This window comes from Mugil cephalus, chromosome 7, assembly GCF_022458985.1.
Source record: "Mugil cephalus isolate CIBA_MC_2020 chromosome 7, CIBA_Mcephalus_1.1, whole genome shotgun sequence".
NCBI lineage: Eukaryota > Metazoa > Chordata > Actinopteri > Mugiliformes > Mugilidae > Mugil > Mugil cephalus.
The window spans coordinates 27,853,435-27,879,753 of record NC_061776.1 but is presented as its reverse complement, the minus strand read 5'-3'; the positions used below and the strand labels follow the sequence as shown (position 1 = coordinate 27,879,753).

Genomic DNA, 26,319 nt, shown 5'->3' with positions numbered 1-26,319 from the left:
TTGTGATTGTCATGTCATGTACATTTGTTTTCATACTGTGATATTTTATTCTACTACCTCAGGTTCAAACTGCACAATCTTTTCATTCAGTTAATTTGAGAAGTGTAAAAATTTCTTTGATTTGGGTCGCAGCTTGTCATTAAGGTGTGATGGTAGCTAGGTCCAGAAGCCAGACCAGTTGAGAACCACTGATGTAGAGCACTAAATAAGTATAGTGTACCTATAATTGATGTAACTGTAGGTGATGTTTCTTTTGCTGCTGTGTTAATTATTTAATCGGTATTATGCGTTTGTTACCTCACCCACCAAATTTCACCACCACCGCCACTGGAAGGAACTATTCCCTTTTACCCTCAATTATTCAGTCTCTTCTTCAAGCGTTATTCATAAGGCTGGCAAGACAATCACAACATTTCACTAACAGCCATTTTCAACAGACTCCGTTGGTGTTTTCATGCAAAATATCTTAAATATTTTACAGGCCTAGCAACGCCCCTGACTGAAACTATAACAACCTACACTGCACTATGGAACAAAACTCTAGAGTCTAAGGATGCTCATTGGTTGTGTTTTGAACCCAGATGTCCCATTGGTAGACACACTAAGCAGTGTACTAGCCGACCATATGTCTCACAATGTTGAATCAACATTTTCGTAACGGTTTGCCCAAAACACAACTCCTGGGAGGCATCCGAGAGGCATCCTTACCAGATGCCCTGGCCACCTCAGCTGTCTCCTCGCAACGTGGATGATTGTTGCTTGTACTCTGAGCTCCTACCATGTGTCTGAGCTACTCACCCTATCTCTAAGGCTGAGCCCAGCCACCCTACAATCTTGTTAACTTGTCATTACCCAAAGTTCATGACCATAGGTGAAGGTAGGAACTTAGAGTGACCAGTAAATTGAGAGCTTCACTTGTCACATCATTGCTGATGCTGCTCTGATCGACTTGTCGATCTCATGGTCCATCCTACCCTCACTCATGAACAAGATCCCAAGGTACTTGAACTCCTCCACTTGAGGCTGTCGCCGGGAGCCAGTGGGATATGGAGTGGCATTGGAAAGAGTGTCCTCAATGGAGAACTGTCTTGCGGTGGCCGAAGTTGACGCACTTTTTTGGGTCTTTTGCTCCTTCAATACTTTATCTTACACCACTTTATGGCAGAACTTTAAATGGTTAAATAAATTTGTCGTGTTGCTTTGGGGTGCAGACACAACGGCGCAACAAACTTTGCAAACAATCTCCTTCTGCTCCACGTCTGACAATTTGAATCCAAAATGTCTCCAAATGACTGAAGTTGTCCTACTTTCTTTTCAACTAAAGGCTCAGGCTGGCTTTCTGCCATGTTGTCAATTGCTGTTCCACAATTGATCCACACACGTCACACACTTGCTGCAACGTGAGGTGCGTTTGCGGTGCTTTTACACCACAGGAACTTGCAAACACGCCACGCAGCGCATAATTGTAAACATTTTTCTTCGATTACAGTGTTTTTATGATCGTGAGAAGCCAAAATTAGAAATCACAATCAAAATTCGATTAATCATCCAGCCCTAACTTTACACTAACGGAGGACAAAAGTCAAATAGCTGAGTGCACTGTTTTTGTTTTGGTGCAGCAAATCAGGTGTATAGCCTAGAGTTTTTTCGTTTTGATTGTGTGTCTTAAGAAGCCATGGGTAACTTCTGCCTACAGTATTCTAGTGGAGATGCTATTATTTTGTGTTAATTCATAAAATGATTTATTGCAGCTTTGCAATGTCATTGAGGTATAATGTGACTTTTCTGTTTATACACTGAAATTATTTCATTTAATTTAAATATTTGCACCAAGTTGCACTTTTATTTTATTTCAAACATTAAAATGCTGCAGCTGGTGCAGTGTTTACAAATGCTGTTAAAAACTATGTGAGTTTTAAGTTTTAATAAATCACTGGATAACTTCAGTTGTGGTCACATTTTTCCTTTCTTTCTTTTGGGGACCAGAATAACTGTTGTACTGTGATGTTTTTAGATGTCAGTATTAAGAAAATTACGTCCATGTATTATTAACTACTTTTAGTAACAAAAACAAACGTATCGGTTCGGTATTGGCCGATCCTCAAGGCTGCAGTATCAGTATTGGTATCGGGTGTGAAAAAGTGGTATCAAGCCATCCCTAGTAATAATGGCTCCTGTTGTGAGAAAAGTGTTGCATTTTCATAATGTCTTAGTGTAGCAACTCATAATGTAATAATCGGCTCATAATGTAATCAAATCATGAGCACATAATGTAATAATGGCATAACTTATTACATTATGAGCCTTACTTGTGCCGTATAACATAACGTAAAAACAGATTGTGTAATAACGTAAAAACAGCTCATAATGTAGCTCATGTAGTAATGTAATGGCTTATATTGTGACAAAACTGCTGCATTATCATAATCTATTGGTTTTATATAGCTCTTTGTCAAAGACACTCACTTTACATTGGATGTATTATTCATCTGTTCACGCTGGTCCATAAAAGTTATCAACAGAACCGGTGAAAAGGGTAGACCTGGTGGAGTCCAACTGTCACTGGGAACAGGTCCGACTTACAGCAGACTACACAGACCAAACTCGTGCTGAATGGCACTTAGCAAGGAGCCATCCAGCCACTCCCACAGGATGCCTCTAGGGACACGGTCGTAAGCCTTCTCCAAATCCACAAAACACATGTGGACCGGGTGGGCGAGCCCTTCCAGCACCCTAGCAACACCCAACACCCCTCAATCTGAGATTCAAGGGGTATAAAGCCATTCCTTCCACCACCTGACAATAGGCCCACTTAATGTCAGCAGCTCTTGAGTTGCTGCCTACCAGTCCTGAGGCGATGGTTTGCCAGGATCTTGGCATCAGAGCCGACCGATTCCATAGCCTCACCGGACTTCTCCCACATGTGAGTTTTTGCCTCAGCAGTTGCTCTGGCTGTGGGCCGCTTAGCCATCTGGTACCTGTCCGCTGCTTCCGGAGACCCACAGACCAACCGTGACCTGTAGGCCTGCTTCTTCAGCCTGATGGCTCACCTCACCTTTGATGTCCACCATCAGGTTTGAGGTTTATTGCCTCAACCAGCACCAGCGAACTTGCAGCTGCAACTTGTCCAGAACATACGGTCGCAGGTGAGATGATACAAATATCAATCCTCCAACCTTCAGTCCAGACCATCATTGTGCCAAGAGAATCCTTGAACAACCTTGTATTCAAACATGATGTAAGTCATGGAAAGACTGTGACTCTCACAGAAGTCCACTTACTGAACACCGCTCAGCTTCAGATCAGGCAGGGCGTTCCTCCCAGTCATACCCATGCTGTCATTTCCCACATGAGTGTTGAAGTCCCCAGTCAGGGTGCAATCCTGCATCCATCCTAGGGCGTCCGGGGTGCGTACTCTGAACTGCTGTTTAGCGCATAAGCGCAAACAACAGTCCCTTCGGTCCAGGGAAGCAACCTTTTCGTCCACCCAGGAGAACCCCAACATACAGACAGAGAGTATGGGGGCAAACCTCCCACGCAGCAAACCTCTCTCAAGGACTTGGGTTCCAGAGTTGATGCTATGTGTCAAGGTGAGGCCAACTATTCAATAGCACTCGACCTCTACCACAAGCTCTGGCTCCTCCCCACTGAGAAGTGACATTCTATGTTCCAAGAGCCAGCTTCCATAACCCAGGATCAGATCACCAAGGCCCCCGCCTTGGCCTGATCCACAGAGCACCGGACCCTTCATGCTCCTCCTGGGGAGGAGAGGCCATGCATCCCATTCAAACTGGGCTGTCTGGACCCCATGGGTGAAGGCCCGGCCACCAGGTGCTCACCCATGAGCCCCAGCCCCAACCGTTATTGTGTCCTATATTTATTGTAGCAACTGTAACAAATTAAAAAACAGTTTTAAATGAACTGCAGTCCCTCGTCTTCCCTAATTTACCCTCTTTTCCTGTCGGCTTTTGAGTTGGTTACTGTCATGCCACCTATGTACAAGTTATAGTCAAAGGGGTATAAATTCCTTCCACCACCTGACTTGCCACTTCCCCTAGTGCTTATTCTGTTTTTTTGATATACTATATTGATCCCTGATGGGGAAATTCTGTCCTGCTGTTTGTGGGGAGTATATTGGGCACCGAAGGCCACCACCACTGCGCCACAGCCCCCACCACTCACAGCCTCCACCAATTCGGAGTCAATATGTGCAGTTTTGATGAATTAGGCTTCTCTTCCTTGCTATGTACAGCGGGTAAAATAAGTATTGAACACATCACAATTTTTCATAGTAAACTTATTTCTAAAGGTGCTATTGACATGAACTTTTCACCAGGTGTTGGTAACAACCCAAACAATACATAAATAGAACAAAACCCAAACGAATAAGAAATTAAGTTCTTTGTAATAGTGTGAAATGACACAGGGAAAGAGTATTGAACACGCTTACTGATATTTATTAAATACTTTGTACAAAAGCCTTTGTTGGCATCCATTGCTGAGGTGTGATTTTGGCCCATTCTTCCACATGAACAGTCTTTAAATCTTGAGGGTTCTGTGGGCCTCTTTTATGAAGTGTTCTAGTTCTTTCCATAGATCTTCAATTGGATTCAAGTCAGGTGATTGGCTGGCCCATTCTAGCAGCTTTATTTTCTCTGAAGCCAGAGAGTTTCCTTGGCTCTGTGTTTGGGGTCATTGTCTTGCTGAAATGTCCACCCTCATTTCATCTTCATCATTCTGATGGATGGCAGCAGATTTTTCTCAAGAATGTGTCATGTGTCTGTACATTTTTCTATTCATCCTCTCTTTAATTATATGAAGTTTGCCAGTACCATATGCAGAAAAACAGAACTACACCATGATGTTCCCACCTCCAAACTTCACTGTCAGTATGGTGTTTTTGGGGTGATGTGCAATCCATTTTATTACATTATGAGCCAATTATTACATTATGAACTTTTATTACATTTAAGGTATTACATTATGAGTTGCTACACACTCCTTTCGTACAGAGACTGAATGGCTCTCAGGGGGGACATCCACCCCATACTCCCAGAGCATCCCCCACAGCATTTCTCTGGGCATATGGATGTAAGCCTTTCCTGTTATCCCCAGTTGACACTAAATTTATACAAAATTTGAAACAATTACAGTGAACAAGATTAAACCTGCTTTACATACCATGAACTTCATGTCCTGTTATTTCTCACCTCTTGCTCGCGTTCTTACAAAATTTCTACATATGGGTGGGATCTGCTATGTATGTTTCCAGTATATCTATCTAAAATGTGTCTTGTCTTTTGAGCAGTATATTTGTACTGCTCAGAACCATCCGGTTCTAATCAGACTTAATCAGACTAATTAAATAAAAGTTTGGTAAAATACATATTATAGTTGATATATAATAAATACATACATACACTAAATAATAAAATATTGGCAAAACATTGTATTGTATTGTATTGTATTGTTGGCAAAACATTGTATTGTATTACCCATCACAGCATGTGATGGGTAATACATCATACATCATACATCATACAATTAAAGCAGCTTGCACTATTTCATCATTATAACTTAAAGAGATGCAGCCACTTGGTCCTTAAACAACAGACTAAAATATCATCAAATTAAATATTGTATCCCTACACCTTTGGTAAAAGTTAAAAAATAAATGAATAAAAAATGTATGATTTTCTGATATGATTTTAAAAATTATTAAAGCAAATCGTACAACGAGACTGGAATTTTAAATCACTCTGTGAGTTTTTAAGCTACTAAAATGGTTGTGTAGTGGGACTCACTGGCAGTTGCCATTTTTGATAGTCCCTCACTCTGTCTTAACTCTAGTGCAAATATGGGCAAAGAGAAGGAGCGTGAGTGGAGCTTAGGCAGCTAGGTGATGCAGAGGCACACAGCCAGTAACTCACAGCAACCTTTCCTTAAATTATGCATAACCTCAAGCCTTGATCTAATTCAGACGGATGAGTTGTATAAAAATGCACCCCATGTTGAGTGGACATGAGTGAGGAAATAAGCTATAATTGATTTTTTTTTTTTTTTTTGTCCTGTCAATTGGGATATAGGGAGCCACTGCACATCTGCATGAAAACTTCTGGTGTAGATATGCATTAAAAAAATTCCTGCCCTATGGTCAGGGTCTTAGGTTATGAAAAGTGTAGAACATTTCATTCTTGAAAAAATGGTTTAAGATACTCGCATTTGCTTTTATATGAATATTTGCCTGTCAGGCGGTGCAGCGGTCGGTGTGTCAGAGAGATGGACGCTGGTTTCTGAAGTTGCTGCAGGCGGAGACTGACCGCATGGAGGGCTGGTGTCGACAGATGGAGCTGGACCAGCGGGAGAATGACTTACCTGAAGACGGTACGACTTTTTGTGTGTGTTTATTTATCATGTCACTCCAAAGTTTTTCCCAAGAACAAGTTCATTCATTCTCAAAAATGAACTTCATTTTGTACTGTTGTATCTTGGTTTTGTATTTTCCGATTCCCTGTCCTAGGAATATTAACAAGAATAGAAATTTAAAGAAAATGATATTTGGGTTTTTTTATGATCAGCCTGTCACATTAGGACTGAAAGTAAATGGGCTTAACAGGATCAGGCGCTGCATTAGCACATTCAGACGAATTGTAGATTTTCTAAAGAACTGATGTATGTATTGTACATATTCTCTTTCTTAATCCTGTGTCTATGGTTGCAGTTCTGGGCAAAATGAGGACTGCCATAGGAAGTGCTCAGCTATTGATCTCCCAGAAGTTTCAACAGTTTAGAGAGCTGTGTGAGGAAAACCTGGTGAGTCTGTAACATTTGAGAACATGCAGTTAGTGCTAGACAATAAACAAATTCTGATTTAAAAATATATTACTTTTCTTCCATTTCTTTTTGCCCTCGTCCACTCAGTAGTTTTTCTTAAAAGTGCTTCTATGTTTTTCTCTTCTTACATCTATTTTTAGTTTTATTTATATTTAACATTTATTCATGTGGCAGTAGTTTATAGTTCTAAATACTTTAGCAGCACCAGTGATGGTAATGTCAGTCTTTACATTCTCTACCATGCACAGAAAGGAATTTCATTGTTGACATGTCAGCAATGAAATTCCTTTCTGCAAAGACTTGCAGACTATCCTTTAATTGTATTAAATCTGGGATGTTGGACTATTGCCTAGTGTTTTGCCTGATCTCTACTTCTGAGTCATCTCCTGTTCTTAGGGTATCACGCTCAGGTTACTTAAGAAAGGAGGATGACTATGGGTCAGTTCACCATATATTGCTTAAAAGATCCAATATCAACTGGCTGGTCCAGCAGCTGCTGATCATGGTCCAGCTAACCCAGTGATGAGATATTCCAAAACCATGTGAGAATTGATTAACACAGCTAACCATCCAAATTCTGTTCATTCAAGATGAGCACCCAAAAGATGAACCAAGACATTTTGGACAGTTCAGAGTTTGATGCAGATAACATTTTAATCTAGTGTGGAAAACATGACCTCTGTCAGTTCCATCAATGACCCTACCCATTTTTTTTATAACAATATGTTTTGTACTTTCACACATTTTTTTGATGACATATAATGTGTATAGCCCTTTGGGATAGATTTGATTTGGTATTGCATTTTTCAATATCATTTGAATGTTGTGGTGAATGGTGTGTTCAGTAAAAGAATAATAATGACTTTTAATCTAACAGAAAACATAATGTAATGAAATATATACAGTGTCTAACTATATGTTAAATGATGCGACTTCAGATGCAAAATAACAAGAAATAACTAATGAAATAACTAATTGAATATTATGACACTTATTGGTAGGACTGGTGTACATCAATTCCAGTTCACGAAGATCAAATTTTATTTCTTTTTAATGGAGGAAAAATACATTAAGGGTATACTTTTTTAAATTATTGCACCATATGCGGAGGGTTAAATGGTAGTATCTTGCATTACAACTTGTCCTGTAGTTTCATAAATTAGATTAACATGTTCATTAATGTCAAGCTGATTGAAAGCTTCCTTCCAAAATGTGTTTTGAAAGCTATTGAAAAGACAATAAAACTGTGACATCAACACATTTACTTACCTTACTTCTATTACTTCTTTTGCTCCATTTTTACTGTGCTAGAACCCCAATGCCCACCCACGTCCTGTGGCCTCAGACCTGGCTGGTTTTTGGGACATGCTTCAACTGTCTATCGAGAATATAAGCCTCAAGTTTGATGAGCTTCACCAGCTCAGGGCAAACAACTGGAGACCCCTGGATCCTCCTGAGAGAAAGGTACAATCATTTTCAGCACCGCAGGCTGAGTCACTGATGCCAGATCACATCTTATCCCAGTAATGGTCAAGACTGTCATCTGAATTGCTGATTCAATGCTGTGCCAGTGCTATTACCCCATGCCCATTCAAAATCTTAGTCAGTATACAATAGGAATCTCTTACTTGGCAACAAATTACTTTTCTCTGTGGTACACACAGGAATATTTCACAGCTCGGTGGCTGTGATGTAAAATCAGTTTCCTAGTCCAGTTCAAAGGGAACAGGACAAACCTTTAGGTAATATTTGCATTTCTGTTCACACCTATCAAGTTTATTGTTGTGTTTTGTTTTTTTGTTTTTTCAAAAGAAATTCCCATAATGAAAATTATGAATCAAGGCTATAACTTGACGTCAAGGAATTTGACTCCGGTCACTTTGCTCAATGGATTGTCATCACACACTGGCTTTCAGGGTCTGAAACACAGTATCCCAGGGACAAACCTTATGTGTATGGATGCATTCTCATAAATATGATCATTACAAGTGACAGTGACTAGAGTAACTACTGAAAATATCGCAACTGACTGTAGTTACATAAATGATTATATATTGGCAGAACTGAATAATTATTTCAGCAGGTCTGATCATATTTGGTTTGATCAAAATTAATTTTTAGTTGGAGTACTGTGTTTTGTAAATTTATGAGTGATTTTTTTTCCCCTTACCGCTAGCATCTAATCTTGGGGTTCATCCAGGTCAGTCACTTTTAAATAAGATCATTATGAAAAAGCAGAATGAGTTTAAATAACTATATAAATATATATATATATTAATAATTACAACTGATCTTAAAAAAAAAAAAAATGTTTAATGTTTAAATGTTTGAAACATAAGCCATAACTACCATGTTGTCCCCAACGTGACTGTATATGCCTCTGTATATGGTATAGTGTATGTCTGTCCCTTTAAGACAACCATTTTTTGTAATGCCTTGCTTTGTACAAAATCTATCGTCATATCATTGCTCAAGACCATAGCAAATGCACATAGCTTTATTTATGTAGAAGGAAAACACTGATTGACTCAAAGGGGTCTTTGCATCAGCAGATTTGATAGCTGTGATTGTGAGGATAGGGTAAAGTACTACTTGGTAAGTAAATGTTGTGCCTGTGAAGACTGTTTCTCTGTGGCCTTCAGGATGTGCTTACTATATTTTATTTAGTCTGGTCTGGATCACTTACTCAAAGTCTGTCAGACATTGAGATTAAGATTCTTACACAGTGTGACAGAGATGTAAGTTTGCCTGTTGCATAGTGTGTAGTGACCCTCATTTGTGTATAATTTTGTTACTGCACTATTCATTGAAAATATGTCCCTTTGCAATCTCTACAATCACCTGTTATTTAAAGTGCAACTGCCATTGAATGGCCTCTTAACATCCACATCACTATATAATATATATTTATTTGATGTCTGGTGAAGATGTCAAGTCAACATATTAGTCTAAACTCTAAAACTATCACGTACTTTCTTTATGTTGCCTGTAGTGTGATAGTGAAGTGATGTTGCACAAGAACAAGCCTCCCTGTAAAGTAGCTTTTATGGAGGCAAATACACAAAGTAAACATGCAGAACCATAGTGTAAGCCTTCATGGTATCTGACCTGGTCTCTATGGGGATATAGATTACCTTCTTAGCTGTATCTGTAAACCTTTAAAGATGCCTACTGCCTCTTCTGTTGCTGTCGTTGAGCAGAATCACTCGTAGGTTTGCTTAATTGTAAATATTGTGTCTGCTGGCTTCATCATTTGGTCTTATTGTCTTTTTCTTTCCTGTGTTTTTTTGTGTGTTGACAGTGAAGGTGTTTGCAAACTGCCACGTATCAATCAACAGCAATTTCAACAACACCACAGAGCCCTGACCCGTCTGGGCCTCCGTGGATCCATCATGTCTGTCTTTCCATCCATCTGTCCATGCTTCCTTCTGCTTCCTCCGCCACCTGCAGCCTCCTCACCATGTGTGGCTTTTTGTTTTGTGTGTTGTAGGTTGTAGTATCGAAATAGATAGACGAAAGAGTATGTGATTAATACTTCTACTCCACAAGCACATTTTTTACACTATCAAGCAAATGGTTTCACACTGGGTTACAGGGGAGCATAATCTGCCATAAAACACAATATGAACAAGGAATATAGGTAATATAAAAGCAAATAACATACTCTGAAAGAAAATTATATCATGAGATATTTGGGCTAGATGTGACAGTATTATCTGACTGACTGATAGAAATGGTAGCCAAAGCCATAGAATTATATTTTAGGACATTTCTATTAAATAAAATAGATGCAGGAACCAGCCCTGCTACATTATATGCAGCTAAAATTGTCAACTACCTACCATGCACACATGCAAAAACATTTACAAGACACTGATTGTAATGTCAGTGTGATTTGATAGATTGTTACAAATCAAAGAAATAAATATTTATTACGGAACTGTGACCGTGTTATTTATAAGTGTATGAATGAACCCATTGTAGCATACCTCCATTATGAATGAAAATGTTTGATGCAGTATGTTAAAAGATGTGGAAAATGATGAAGAATTATTCACCCACGTCATTTCTTATTACATGTGTTAAAGCACATGTAGCAATTCAATTTTAAAAAATATTAAATTAAAAATGGGCATCACAGACACATACAAACACACAAACACACCTTTTTACTGAAATGTTCAGCCTTCTCCACCTTCTATCCTCTCCCACCAGGAGAGGAGGATCCCACCTCCAGTGCCAAAAAAGCCACCCAAAGGGTATCATCATCACCCTCCTCTGGCCAGAGACCGCTCACTGGAGAGCTCAGAGAAACAGCGGCAGGAGGCTAGGAAGCGCCTGATGGCCGCCAAGAGAGCAGCATCTGTACGACAAAATTCTGCTACAGAGAGTGCTGACAGCATCGAGATCTACATCCCTGAGGCTCAAACAAGACTATGAGGACAGTAACAGGGACATACAAAGGTTGACATATAATACACAAATACACCAAGCTTACACAAAACACAAACAATGTATGGTTGTCCACACCACGGTATGGGTTGTAACCAAATATGAATGCGTTATTTATATTTGGTTTCAAATATTTACACAGTTTACCATGAACATAATACTGCTGCTCCTCAGAATTGCAATTTCCTTCTAGTAAAAATATAGATCTGACAGACGTTCATTAAGAGTATCTACATAATATATGAATTATTATCAAATAAAATTACATACACCGATCAGCCACACCTGGCTTTCACTTGGATGTTACTTAGACATGTAGCACCAGACTAGATCAGGCACCCTCACCCCAATGACACTCCTTGATGGCAGCAGACATCCCCAGCAGGATGCAGCCTCACACAGATATACACACAAAAACAACACAAAAAACCATGAAAAACATCATCATGTGTATGTGGGATGATCCACAGAGGCCCTTCCTCTCAACCCTTAGGAACAGGCCCCAACTAACAACATTGTTTTGCCTGACACCACAGGACACCCTCAGGAGGCCCATGTCCATTCTCTGATGAGTTAGATGATGAACTGTTCGGGAGGCACATGGGAGACCTACACAATATTAGGAAGGCAGTCATGATGTTATGCCTGATTGGTGTAATTGTATCGATCCCCATTGTGCCACAGAAACAGCTCTGATCTCTCAAGGCATCTTCTATAAAATGCCTCTGAAGGTGGCTTAAATGATCTTCTGCTTACTCACAAGAAGTTAGCAGACCATCCTTGAGGTTGTTGCCTCCATGGTTTAGTCAGTTTGGTTTGGTCAGCACACCTTACAAATGCTCCATTGGACTGAGAAATTTAAAGGCCAATTCAATGCCTAATTCATGTGTTCCTCAAACTATCCCTGAACTGTTTTTGCAGTGTGAAAGGCACATTTATCTTCATGAAAGAGTCCACTACCACAAAGGGGTTTGAGTGGTCTGCAACAGTGTTTCACCAGTTGGTACACAGTGGTGGTGGTGGTAACATCCATATAAATTCCAGGACCAAAGGTTTCCCACAGGACGTTGCCCAGAGCATCACACTGCTGGCTTATCACTATCCCATAGTAAATGCATATGGGCTTCCACAACAAATTACAGTATATTCCAGTACAAATACTCGGCTCAAATATCGAATGTGCCATAGCCAACATTAATTTCATGGGGTTTTGATGAGGCAACCTAAATCAGATAAGGTGTGAATGAACATCCAGTTATCCAAGATGCTTGGAAGAATCTACATGCCAAGTGTCGTTATTCCGTCACACCTATTACTGAACTACTAATAATTCATACTGAGTAAAATAAGAAATAAAAACAACTAATGACATTATTATTTAAGGTACATTCTAACAATTTCTAATGACATAATACAAACCCCTATCACTTCTGGTATACCCCTAGTACATATATGTTTGTGTCATAAACACATACGTATAAGGTGACTACTTAAAATTTTGTTTCCAACTACATAATACCGGGCAGTCATCACTATTTATATCTTTACAACCACCAGCTGATTTAACTGAATTTAATAATCGTTTCACTCACATAATGTATAATGAGGAAGATCCGGATGAAAGTAAAAACAGTGACTGAATGGATTTTGTTGGAGGACCACTACTGAAATGGTCTGCATGCTGTGCTCCTCTACCATAGTGGTACTCTATTTTTACAGTGTTTAATTCACCATTTCAAACACCATTGGTGGAAGCTGCCATACGAAGTGCTCATCTGCCATTGGGAGCAATTTCGGGTTCATTGTCAAGCCCCAAATAAACTTGAGCTAGGTCAAGGATTAACAAACCAACCTCACAATTGGTTGACACCCTGCTCCACTACCTGAGCCACAGCCGCTGACTATGTCTCGTAGTTTGGACAATTGTGGATACTCAGTGACGGTATGCTTAAAAAACATGTGCTTGTTGGATTGTCTACAATAAGAGGATTCTAAATCTCCTTTCTTATGATTGAACAGTGACTTGCTAACCTTGCCTGTCTACAGTTCCATATCCTTATGTGTCAATGACCAGGTAGAGCAGCTGGAAACACTTGGACCAAAGGCATATGCTGAATGTATAAGCTTGTTTGAAGCATTGTTTATTCTTTAGAATTAACCACCTTACTGTGTCATGTGGAGATAACGTACTACACAGTTTGATACTTGGGAGATGAACAAGCATCAAACAAGGTAATGTTATAAATCATGTGTACCCTATGCACAGAGGTGATGGACAATCTTACACAACATATAACTATATAAGAAAACACTTAGCATACACAATGATTTCCTCTCAAATTAAAAACACATGAAACAAAGGTAATTCTTTCAGGTCTTGTGGCTGTATCAACACTGCAGGCTGGTGTATTACAAAAACAGTGTCTCTCTCTTCCCTCTGGAAAAGGGATTTACTATGATCACTGTTTTTTCTTTCATCTTCCTCCCTATCTCCAGTTTACACCGGTTCTTTATGGAGCTTGAAATGTTTTAAAGAACTGCTGTTTTAGAAGAAACTTAGAAGTATTTTCATTGTTCTGGACATCATTAATTTTGTTTGTTAGTTTACAGCTTAGCAGTAATATTATTGGATCGCAGGGCCTGAGGCGTTGCAAACAGGAGCCATTAGACAGGTTCATGCAGGTTTTCTAAAACATTTTTCTGTATTCAAAATTGGTTTCAACACTGTCTAAAGGCTTGTGTGCATGCCTCAGCTCTATTTTAACTTGTGATGAACAAAACTATAAAAACATAACATAGATAGCCATTAAATGGATTATAAAGTGCCAATATTGTCAGACACTGTGTTACAGCCTCAATGTACTGATGCATAATATGTTGGGAAATTAACTGATCTGGGTGTTTGTATCACCACCCATGCACAGGTCACACATTTCCCCCCTTTTTGGTTTCATTTGTAATGAAAATGCTAGGTTCTAATAAGTAGTATGAAGTTTGTAGTGTCTCTTATGTAGCGACTGTAGTCACACAATTATAATATTGCAGTGATCTTTCTCGTTCTTCACTTGACATGCAAATAAAGCATACATTAAATGGGTTGAAACTGGCAGTATCAAAAATAAGAGATTCATCTGGCAATTTAAAAACATGATTAAATCTTCCAGGAACTAGGTAATTTAAATGTGCCTGATCAAAGTCTGAGATAGCCTCCAATTATAACCTATGGTATGTTATATCACAGTTTCTTATGTTACTGCAATGGTTTCAGTTTTAAGTATGTATGTTGACCGAGGATCTGGTCACATCAAATACTGACAAGCAAACAGGTGTTTTTGTAATTACAGATATTGGTATCTTGCTAACTAAAATATCTGCAAAGCTAAAATGAAAGCCTTCATCTTGAACTCTGCAGCAGTATCCTCATACATAAAAGCAGATTTACTGAGCTATTTTACATATCAGTATTCACTTAAGAATATGACACAAAAACAGTCGTTATATTTTGTAACAACTTGTATAACATATCCCTTCATCTGTATTACACTACCTACTACACACATCTAAATGCTGATGTGACCAGCCTCTTACTTAACTATATAACATCCTGTGATGCGAGTCAACTTCCCAGTGTGTGCTGATAGTTTGTCCTGATCTCTGCACTGATCTCTGTATGTAATTTTAGATTACAGTCTTAATGGAATTGTAGTCAAGGTTCATTTTCTGCTTATCCGGTGTCCCTTGGTCTGCAAGCAATTTGACTGAGTTTACAGAAATATATGGTAACAATCAACAGCTCTCTAATAACTCTGCTCAATGCATACATATTTATATGCAGCTTAACTTTCCTTTCAAAGTGGATATGCACAGAATTTGAACAATGTGTATTTGTCCTAGACAGGTTCTAAACAAAGAATCCCTTTCAGGACCTTTTTCAAACTGCAGATTTAAATGACCCAATCAAACATCTGTTGCTATTAAGTCATTGATCAACACTGCATCCAACACAGATCTGTACAGAAGTAGCAGCCATTGCTGTAAGAACGAAATCTTTTCCTCTGTTTCCTCGCAAAGTCCCTTGATTTCGCTGCACATCAGCTAACAGATGAAACCAATCACGCTAACATGTGACCGCTATGTTTACCTCTCCATGACAATATGGTTGCTGGTCAGGACCAGCTCACACTGAGAAGCTGATATTAGTCACGCTGAATACAGCCAAACAATAAGGATCCAAGCAATATTTCCTCATTGAGCACAAATGCTTGAAATGGGAACTTAGCCTAGAAGTCAGAATCTCACACCCTCTGCTGTTTTGAATTGCTTTTCCCTCTCCATTTTATGCATAATAATTTGCTAGAGCACTGCTGAAGTGCAAAGGGAAGTGACTTCGGCCACAGATGTTTAACACCAGTCAGTACTGATCAGCAGCAGCTGCCACTATTGCTATGCCTTCTGTGAGTTTTAGAAAAGAAAACTGAAGTGCCATCAGAAAACATTCCAAATCCATATGGATCCCATTTTCCATAGCCTGACAGCCAGATTGGACCTGGTTACAACAGTGACAATTAAATATCTTTGGGGCAAAGAAACACTTCATGTTGTTTATCTGTGATAATGCCATTTATACTACTAGTATTTATGCCAACATATATTGTGACAACTTCTTATATAAATACTGTCCATTTCTTCAGAGTAACAATATAGAGATCAAAAGTAGGATGCTGGTGTGTTGTTGATGAAAATATTCTGTACTTATTTTCTTCTTTTGTAAAGATTATGCGTGTGTGCGGGGGAAGCAATGTAATTTTGTATAGAATCTGATTACCTCTGTGTCTAAATGATAATGATAGCGACAATGACAGTGAGCCATATTCAGTGTGAAATACCCTTCTTATTAAGAGGAAAGGGCCTTACAGCTGATGAATAAATATGTTGTTTGTTTGTTTGTTTGTTTGTTTTTACTAATTTCTGTTACTTTTGTTTCTCGTAGCAAGCGTGCTGACTTGAATTTGGGAGGAAATGTAGAGCAGGAACAAAACGACATAAATGTGAACTGAGGAAAAAGGAAAATTTTCCCATAGCGACTCTGGAAACTTTTCAAATTAAAAACTTGATAACCCTTCAGAAGTTATGACACTGGATAATAATAATAATAATGAGACATGAGTAATGGAGTCTATCACAGGCATCACAAAGTATTGTTAGAAGTAGAAATTGAGGTGTTCATAGAGACAGTCTTTTATTCAAAGGTTAAATAATTGCACAATTGGTGGTAAACTGACTACCACAAATCTTAGTATACATCACATGATTTATTTAAATAATCTCTGCCTGCAATTTTTTCAGTGTGAAAAGGAAAATACTTTCAATACATATGCGGTAAAACCAGCCACAAGTTAAATGTGTCCGCATCTTTCCATAGTGTTTCATTGCTTGTTTTTAGTAAATCCCAACATTAATTTAATGTTGAAATGCATTTTGTGCAGGTGCAAACAACTAGTGAATCAGCCCTATGGTGTACAAAGTGTTTTGAATTAAGAAAAAATCCAGTACAATGAATCGTTTTTGCATGTGTTTGCAAGTGGTCTAAAAAAACACAATTGCTGCGAAATCTAAAAAGAGAACTTTACACAATTATTTTCAGTGTATTGAAGTTACTGTAATAACATTTCAAATGACATAACACATACAAGCTAAGATAAACTTTACTTCCTCCCTAAATGAAAAATATGAGATCAAGTAACTAATGAAAAATACTACTTATATAATAATAATTTCTTTTTAGTGCTTTACTAGTATCAAACATATGTATGTGATAAAATCCAATTGATATATCATATATCAGTGAACTAAAGTGAAGAACAACTTGACAGATGAATACATTTGTCCTATATGAAGCTCTGAAATTTTTGTAATTGAACGACATATTTAAAATTGTGACAAAGCAATAAATTGTTTATTTTCAACGTAATGACCATAAAGAAAAATGCAAATTAGCTTTAATTCTTTTGTACACGAAGCCAGTTATAAAATTATATATTTCAATCCTAAAACTGATTTTTTTTTTTTTTTTTTGTAATTGACACAATTAGTTTGATCTTGTACTAATTTGGTAATGCCTATTGAAAATTCATAGCAAACAAATGTTTATTTTACCTTTGTTTTGTTTTTCTATGATATATGTAGAAAATCCTGGAATTTCGTAGACAACGACTTTGGATTAAAGGCTTCTGAAAGCCTTGAAACTCCAACCAATGGTGTGCTTGAGTTCTGAAGGACTGTGTTTTGTTTTGTTTTGTTTTGTTTTTACTTGGGAAGAGATGAGTCTATAAAATCAGGGTCTCCCACTCATTAACGTTTGTATGCTCTTCATTTGTATATATTATCATTTGGAAGATGCACTGTGTGTTTGTGTCTCTATAAAGTGCTTCCTGAGTCCCATTTTTTATATGTTGGGCCTTTCCTCAATACGGTCTAGTAGCCTCATGGAGTGATTCTGTATATTAACTCTCCGCTCATACTTGCGACCAATCTCTCGTGTTTGTACAGAAAATTATGAGGGTATTTTATGATGCATGCAGACAAATATTAGTACTTATGAACCTATATCTAAGTTCAACAGATGTATTTGGTTTATTTATGCTCTTATTTATTAATTTTCTAAATTATGAGATTCTGTTGAAGTGGTCTGTCATACTCTTCTAATCTAATCTTCTGTTGTATTGTAAAGGGAGTATTATATGTCTATAACTGTTGATGAGCCCATAATAAAATGAACTATAAACTCTTATTCTAAGACTAATTTTTATACATGTTTGCAAAAATACCAATATTTTTATCGTTATTTATATTATTTTTTGTCTCTTTCCTTCTTTTTTCATATATTTATTTATCTATTATTACTTATCTTTTTGTGTCTTGGGCTTATTTGTCTCCATTAACTTAACACTTGACCCCCCACTGTCCTTATATCCACTATTGGTAACAACAACTACAGTATGTACTGGACTTTGCATTGCTGCACAACTCCCATCTACACATCTTATACAGCCCCCTCCTTCCCGCTTGCTTGTTACTATTATGTGTCTATAAGATTATGTTAATTTTGTTAGACACGCCCTTCTGTACGCTACAATTCTCAAACATGGATTCATCTAAGCTACCCCAGCATTTGGCTCTGTTGCGCTTCCTGTAAAATGCTTTAACTACTGCTCATCCTTTACGACCTCTATCAGGCAGCCGTCTTTCAACAAGACCTGTGCTTCCTGGAATCTTGTGAGTTGCTTAACAAATGTGGATATTTGTGTTGAATCTGCTTGACTCTCTGTGACCTCAGGGTGACCTCAGGTCACTCTGCCTGACCATTCTATTCTACTTTACCAAAGGTTTTTCTGAGAGCCATGCATTGCCCTTATATTTTCAAACAGCTGTCATGCCATTTCTCTGTATTGTTTGGCCTTATGAAATCTCAATGAAAGACTATTTTGTCCCAAACTCTGCAGCTAATCCTATCTCAAACTCATTGTTTTACTGTATAGTACACATTATCTCCCCTATTTCTGATACATTGTCTGATTTATGGAACCCTTCTTTTCAGCATGTTTGACGAGACAAACAGGATTAATGCAGCCGCCAGCATGCAACCTGAATCTCACCTGTAACCACATGGTGGCAGTATTGTGCCAAGTATTTAATGACCAATAAATATTATTTACAATTAAGTCAGAGACCTTTTTGGTAAATATGATTCTGACTTTTTTGTTATTGTAACCACATTTGGATGCAGGAACACGCTTAACCTATTTTGCAAAATAAATAAATAAATGAAACAAGGTTCTGCCAAGTTGTTCCTGCAAGATGCTCAGATAACGTATGCCTGGCTCTTAGTCTGGACTGAACCCAAGCAGTCAGTTGTGTTTATGCTGCTCCTCATCTTCTAGGGGTGTTTTTATGTCTTTATGATGTTGCCATTTGTTCAGGAGCTAAAGGAGTGGAATAGTGAGTCTGAATCACAAACTGTATTGGGAACATCATGGTGGGAAAAGGCAAGAAATCGACCTTCCATTTGAACAGAAACAAAAATATGGGCGCAACATTTATTTTTTATTACCATTAAGCATTAAAGCATGTTATATGAAATTTTTCAAATAAATTAGAACAAATTACCAAAGGGACAGATGAGCTGATGAGTCAATCGTTATATATATATATAAGGATGAATCTTCCAACAGTTCAGTCAAAGATTCTCGACACAAAAAGTTATATATATATATATATATATATATAACTATATATATAATTCAATTCAATTCAGTTTTATTTATATAGCGCCAATAACATTACAAATCGCCTCAAGACGCTTCACAAAAACCAGCCTCATTGTCCAGGATGGCTTTCACCCTGTGAAGCATTCAGAGGGTCCAGCTTCACTCCCACAACGTCACTGGCCTTGCGTATCAGTCTGTTCAACCTGTTGGCGTCCGCTACCCTCAGCCTGCTGCCCCAGCACGCAACAGCATAGAAGATGGCACTGGCCACCGCAGACTCATAGATCATCCTGAGCATAGTCCTGCAGATGTTAAAAGACTTCAACTGCCTTTCTGAGGTACAGGGCGTCTTTCGTGTGTTCTTTCCCCAGTCCAGTCTATTATCAGCGTGAACACCCAGATACTTATAATCCTCCACTATGTCCACATTGACAGGTCAGGTCCACCACCAATTCCTTTGTCTTTGCGTATATGTATATATGTATATGTATATATATATGTATACATATACATATATGTATATATATGTATATATATATACATATATATATATATAGAGGGAGAGAGAGAGAGAGAGAGAGAGAGAGAGATTTTTTTGTGTGTCAACTGTGTGTCAACTGAAGTCTCCTGAAAAGTGGACTGCAGCTGAATTGCAATGTAATGAGAGGGGCAACTTAAGCGACATTAAAAACAAATTCAGTCTTGTCTGCTATCTTGATGACTTACTGGTGGCCAAGAACCTGAAGTTTGCACAGAAAAGGTGTCACTTTCTCAGACTGTGAAATTCCTGGGCCATATAATGGATTCTGATGACATTTCTTTTGACAGGAAAAGGTGAAGGTGATTTATAGGTTTCAAAAGGAAGACCTCATGAATTCTAGTGGATACACCCCATCTCAGCAGAAAGTGAGGTCCTTTCTTAGCACAGTACTCTTTTACCAGCATTAATGGAAGTGCATGTGGGAAAGCTGGAACCCATCTTGAATTAACCTGTCAGGATCAGAACCCTGTCTATGAGAAGGCATTTGAAGAACTCAAAGCTGCACTCCTGGACTCTATGTTGCTTTCAGATTTTGTAAGATCTAGTCTAGTCGTGAGCACTGTCATGAGAAACAAACCCTGAAACTTTTAAACTCACACTTCTGAATGGTGCACTCTACAACTTCACAATAAAGATTGACAAAACACAAGAGGTTTCCATTTGTTGTGCTAAAATCGCCGATGCTACTTGGTGTTCATGACAATACTGGTCATCAGGGTCGCGCACACATGTCGGCACTTCTTCACACAGATGTGTCCTTAGTAAGACCCCAGAGCCAACTGTGAGAACCCCTTTAGAGATCATTAAGACTAGCGTTCCATTTGAGCTCTTGTGTATCGACTTCCATTTACTAAGTTAGCATATGCATTCCCATGTCAAGACCACACTGCCAAGAGAGTAGCTAATATGCTGTGGGATGGAGTTTTCTGCATTCATGACAAAGCGAACTTTGAGAGTGAGCTGATTCATCTTAAATTAGAGTTAGGTGGTGTCAGCAAACTTCCCAATGGGTAGTGGAACAACAGAGAAGTTTAATCACTCCATGGGTACCATGTTGAGATCTCTCACCCCAAGAGCAAAACTGTGGCCTTAGATTATTCAGTCAATGACCTTAGTTTATAACTGCGCTGTTCATGAAACCATAGGATTTTCACTTTTCTACCTCAGATTCGGTAGGGTCTGCAGAATGTCAGTCGAAATACTGTTTGAGAATGCCAAAATCTGGCCCTTGAAGACGACTACCTGCTCTTAGCTGCAACCTTGGATTATTGCGCCACTTATCCTGCTACCATTATCCTGTGGTTAATGTTCCTTTCATTTCTGCTCTGTGTGAGACCAAAATGTCTTTGGGTGACTCTGAAGTAGTGACAATCGGTTCTCCTCTCACAAAGTATCTCGCTATCGACAATGAGTTTGGGGATAGGGTTAGGGTGCTGGAGTTTCCCCTCATTCTTTCACTGAGCCACAACCTATTAATTAATTTTCTATATTGAACATAAATGTCCTGTCACCAACTGCAGTTGGTGAATTACTGTGAAGTAGGTGTGAGCCAGTAGTTTGTATTTTATGTGGCTATTGTTTTTGTGGTGTAAATGACACCACTTTTTGTCTATGGAGGATTTGGAGATTTTGTAAGGTGCAAAGCAGGTCCCTTCTCCCTTAACCTTTCTATAGGTAGCTAGTTTGCTGATGTGTTCTTAAAGCTGGCCTGTATTATGTGTGGTGCTTAGTGTTCTTTTGGTTTCATTTTCTGATTTTGGGTAATTCTAGATGCTGAGAGTCAAATTAATATATATATATTTTATAAGAGCCCAAAACCACAGACCTGCTAATTGGGCTAATTGGCTGAAACAGAGGACCACGGCACAGTATCTCAATACATAACCTTCTATAAATATATATATATTATAAGAGCCCAGCAATATTTTAGAGCTCACACTACTTGTGTAGATCTGAATGGTGTTTTTTTCCAGTTATATATGCTGTGCTGTTAAATCGCATTTGACCAACAACTAAAATAGAAAGGAAGACATAGCTACGATATTAAGCCCAAATTTTTCAAAACAGGCCTTTAAAAGTCTGTCATTTGGAATATGGTAGAATAAAACACACAAATCATAATGAAAGGCCACCTGTGTCCCCTCTATTGTAGCTACAAGTTTACCAAAAGTTGTCGAAAATATCTAAGCCACGAATCAGCTATGATCAGCAGCAGTGGCCAAAAAAAAAGAGAGAAAAGATTGCGGTAGAAGATGCATCTAATTAAGTACTTAAATGACTGTTGAGTAAATCCTTTTAGTTTGTTGCGGTCACCCAGAAGGATAAATCCAGAGATTACAGGGATTAACGCAGAATCCTAGTGTGTAAGGATTATCCCCAGCTCTAATGCCGCACATTTGTCTGTCATAGTTCCCTTTCTGGATTTCCTTTTCCAGTCTGAGGCATGTGTTCAATGGAACCCAAATTGTTGACATTACCATTAGATACATATTAGAAACACTTATTCCATTAGGCCTCAAAAATAATCTTTTATTGAAATTGTTACTTTGAGTCACTTCAAGAAACAACGATCAAAACGGTTCCTCGTAGACCCTACACTAATGACTGTATATAAAATAATACAACTAATCCTGTTCGTTAATATTTTTCTGAGGTTTTCGCCAAAGACGGTTAAAATGATGCATGGGCATTAATTATATAGTCCAGAATAAATTATAATGACTTAATGACTCCATGGAAAACGTAGGTTACCTACACTCACTTGCAAGTATTCTCATTTATTTTATCCTATACCTATTATTATATCACAATTATTCAACCCCCAAGCAAGTCCGTAAAAGTGCGTGCGTGTGTGTGTGTGTGTGTGTGTGTGTGTGTGTGTGTGTGTGTGTGCGCGCGCGCGCGCGCGCGCGCGCTGGCACCCCTGGCGTTCATCGTGACCGGTGGCAGGTTTCTAATGCACCGTCCAGCCTGCTGCATGCTGCAGACCGAGAGACTGCATGGGAACCCAAACACTTGCTCTGCTCGCGCAAGTCAGCCGGCTTAGAATGGCAGCACGTTCATCAATGAGACTGCATGGAGCGCGCGGTCACGGCGCGTTTAAAACCTGCACGGTCCGAATTATCTGGAAAAAAAGAAGGAAAGGGTGGGAGAGAGCGCGAAGGCGGGGGTGTAAATAATAATCGAAGGCAGTGATAAAAATGTCCCCATGTATTCAGGAACACGAACTCTCTCATTCAGGAGACATGTCATTGCAGCGCGAAGGGAGTTTGTGATGTAAGCGGGATTGAAGTGTGTTTCTGCAGGGTCCGACTGCGTTCAGCACCTGTTTGGTACCGGGATGTGCGTGTATTGTGCTCTTGTTGAGACGCTACTGCTTTATTATGTAGACAGCAGTACAAGCCTCATTTATAACACGACATGTTGTATTGACTGGCGATAGGGGCGCAAGTGGCCTTCTTCCCACGGCCGGGGCCCCTTCTGTGGCTTTCTATCGCAACACCAATATTCACACACTCGCGGCGCACGCGCACGTAGCCTTCCTCATTCGGAATCATCGTTTTCTTTGCAGAACAAAGTGAGTCCTTTCACTGAATGACTGAATAGATGCGTACTTACAGGCCGATTCTTTCGGTGTACCGGCGTACGTTCATTTGTCACGTGAGTTGTTAATGAGGCCAGCGCCCCGCGGCCCACCACTGTGCTTTTATTTGTCAACCAGTCCTCCCAATCTAAATCGCACTGGCTGGCACAAGTAGCGCATCAGCAGCTCTACTGGTGCATGTATTTATGGCAGCAGCGCTGCCCACTTACTGCTGAACAAATGACTGAGTTGAGGGGTCTCGTGCATCCCAGGGCGAACTGATTTTAATACAGTAGAAGCAGCCTCGAAGCAACAAGTTGTCTGCATTCTTCGCTGGCTATTTTGTGATTTGTTTCCATATATAATAATACCTGTGTTATTTGTATGTCTTTATATTTAAATCGCCATGAATCAATAATAAAGACAAATATCACAAACTTTTCCTCTATGACCTACAACCGATGATTAAGTGAAGCATCTAACCATAATCGAACTAATGGAACTGTTACTTGCATGCGGTGGCCGTTGTCTTAAACGAATTTAATTCTCGGAACCATTTATGAGAAAAACAATTCGTGAAACATCAAAATTAAATAAAAGATGTCAGTGACATACTGGAGTGTGAAATACAATCGAGCCCTACTAATGTCTAATTCTTGATTGAATCTTGTCTGATAAAACATTCTACGTGATGTAAAGCAAAGAAATCTAAACTGACTGTTTTGCAAACAGAATCTGAAGCTGAAGAATAGCCGATGTCAGAGCAGAGTTGAGATGTTAGTGCGGGACAGGGGTGTGGCTTTCTAGGGGATTATCTCGAGGTGCGCCTCACGGACCGATCTGTGATTGGTTGGCCTTCCTGGCTACCGGCACGCGACTTTTAATGTCCCTATAAAGAACCCTCGCGTGCCTGCTCTTCAACTAAAAAACTGTTGATCGTGAGCAGCGAGCGCAGACAACGAGTCCATAGAAGAAGAGTCGTGTCATTGTTTACACCACCAGCGGGAGTAGCACAGACAAAAAATGGACAGTGTGTTAGATCCTTTCTCCGGACTCGAGTCTTTCTCCTCCCCTCCCTATTTCGAAGATGATGAGTTTTTCACCGATCAGTCCTCCAGAGACGGACACTTGGACACTGATGACTTTCTGGATGACGATGTCGAATTCCTTACCAGTCATTTCCAAGAGTATTACAGCAAAGACGGCGGCAGTAGAGCAGCTTTTCACGATGGAGACTATGACATCTGCAACTTGTCCTTCTCCTCCTCTTCCTCCACCTTCTCGTACGGCTGCGCCGACAGCAACCCAGACTTGTCCCCACAGATGGCCCATCACGGCGGACCTTTGCTGAAGCGCAGGAGGCGGATGCGGTCTGAGATGGAGATGCAGCAGATAAGGCAGGCTGCCAACGTCAGGGAGCGGCGGAGGATGCAGTCCATCAATGACGCGTTCGAGGGGCTGCGCTCTCACATACCAACTTTGCCTTACGAGAAAAGACTCTCCAAGGTGGACACTTTGCGGCTCGCCATCGGCTACATTAACTTCCTGGCCGAGCTCGTGCAGTCTGATCTGCCGATTAAAAAATCAAGTAGCGAGACACACGCACAGCCTAAGAAGGTCATTATCTGCCACAGAGGAACAAGTAAGTCCGTTTTAAGGCCGTACCTCTAAATTCCTCCCCTTTGACAAAAAAAAAAAAAGAAAAGAAAAGAAACGGTTTGGTGTACAGTATGTACATTTCAGATTAATTCCATATGACTCAAACAGCTGTCTCTCTGCACATCTCTTATCTCGTATTCATATTATTAATATTATAAATAGCGCCAAGTCGTGGCGTTCAAGACGTATGCCAGCTACGAAAAATAACCTTGATTTTAATGTGCCTCCTCTACTCTTCTCTTCAAAGGGTCTCCTTCTCCCAGCGATCCAGACTACGGCCTTCCTCCACTGGCTGGTCATTCCCTTTCCTGGTCGGATGAAAAGCAACTACGGGAGCAAAACATCATCCGAACAGCTAAAGTCTGGACACCGGAAGACCCCCGGAAACTGCACAACAAACAGGGTCTCGCAGACATTGAAAACGAGCCTCCATTCGGCTTCGTGGCCTGAACAAAAAACTCCAGAGCCCATCTGAGTCGCTCCGCAAAAAGTACATTGTAAATGTGACAACAGTGAATTATGTTAATGTCTCTTAAAGTGCACTTGATAGCGCATTGGAATGTAAACACCATGTGAACGTATTGGACAGTTTACAATATTGTTGGCCTGTTTTGTGTTGTAAAGTCTTTTATCATGTTGATAATTTTATTTTTGTAATTGACGCTATTGGCAATCAGGTATTTATTTTTTTTGACATGTGATAATATATGTTTTAATTTAACTGCAACATTTTCCTATATTGTCGTAAAATGATTTATATTTATTTTCAATCTGAAAATAAAAACACCTACTGATAAACGCGTCCCTCTCTCTCTCTCTCTCTCTCTCTCTCTCATATATATATATATATATATATATATATAAAATATATATATATATATGCTGTGTTGTAAATAGCTGTTGTGTTGTATATATATTTATATATATACGTATATATATATATATATATATATATATATATATATATATATATATATATATAT

At 39.2% G+C, this 26,319-nt stretch overlaps 2 protein-coding genes across 5 annotated transcripts in view; both read left to right on the top strand.

Moving 5' to 3' along the window:
- Nucleotides 1-18,076, top strand: part of dlgap1a (discs, large (Drosophila) homolog-associated protein 1a) — a 112,499-nt gene extending 94,423 nt beyond the window's left edge. For 2 of the 4 annotated variants that reach the window (XM_047589741.1, XM_047589739.1), the window contains exons 13-17: nucleotides 6,252-6,384; nucleotides 6,722-6,813; nucleotides 8,146-8,298; nucleotides 9,011-9,034; nucleotides 11,050-18,076. In XM_047589741.1, the coding sequence (XP_047445697.1) occupies nucleotides 6,252-6,384; nucleotides 6,722-6,813; nucleotides 8,146-8,298; nucleotides 9,011-9,034; nucleotides 11,050-11,274 (627 nt within the window). In that variant the 3' untranslated portion in view covers nucleotides 11,275-18,076. Of the gene's footprint in view, nucleotides 1-6,251; nucleotides 6,385-6,721; nucleotides 6,814-8,145; nucleotides 8,299-9,010; nucleotides 9,035-10,135 lie in introns of all 4 variants that reach the window. The other 2 variants (XM_047589740.1, XM_047589742.1) reach the window with 2 other exon arrangements.
- Nucleotides 18,077-24,532: 6,456 nt separating this feature from the next.
- ptf1a (pancreas associated transcription factor 1a) lies at nucleotides 24,533-26,134 on the top strand. Its single transcript, XM_047590057.1, has 2 exons — nucleotides 24,533-25,319; nucleotides 25,584-26,134. Exons 1-2 carry the CDS (start codon nucleotides 24,701-24,703, stop codon nucleotides 25,784-25,786), a joined length of 822 nt encoding a protein of 273 aa, XP_047446013.1. The 5' UTR covers nucleotides 24,533-24,700; the 3' UTR covers nucleotides 25,787-26,134.
- The last annotated feature ends 185 nt before the right edge of the window (nucleotides 26,135-26,319 follow it).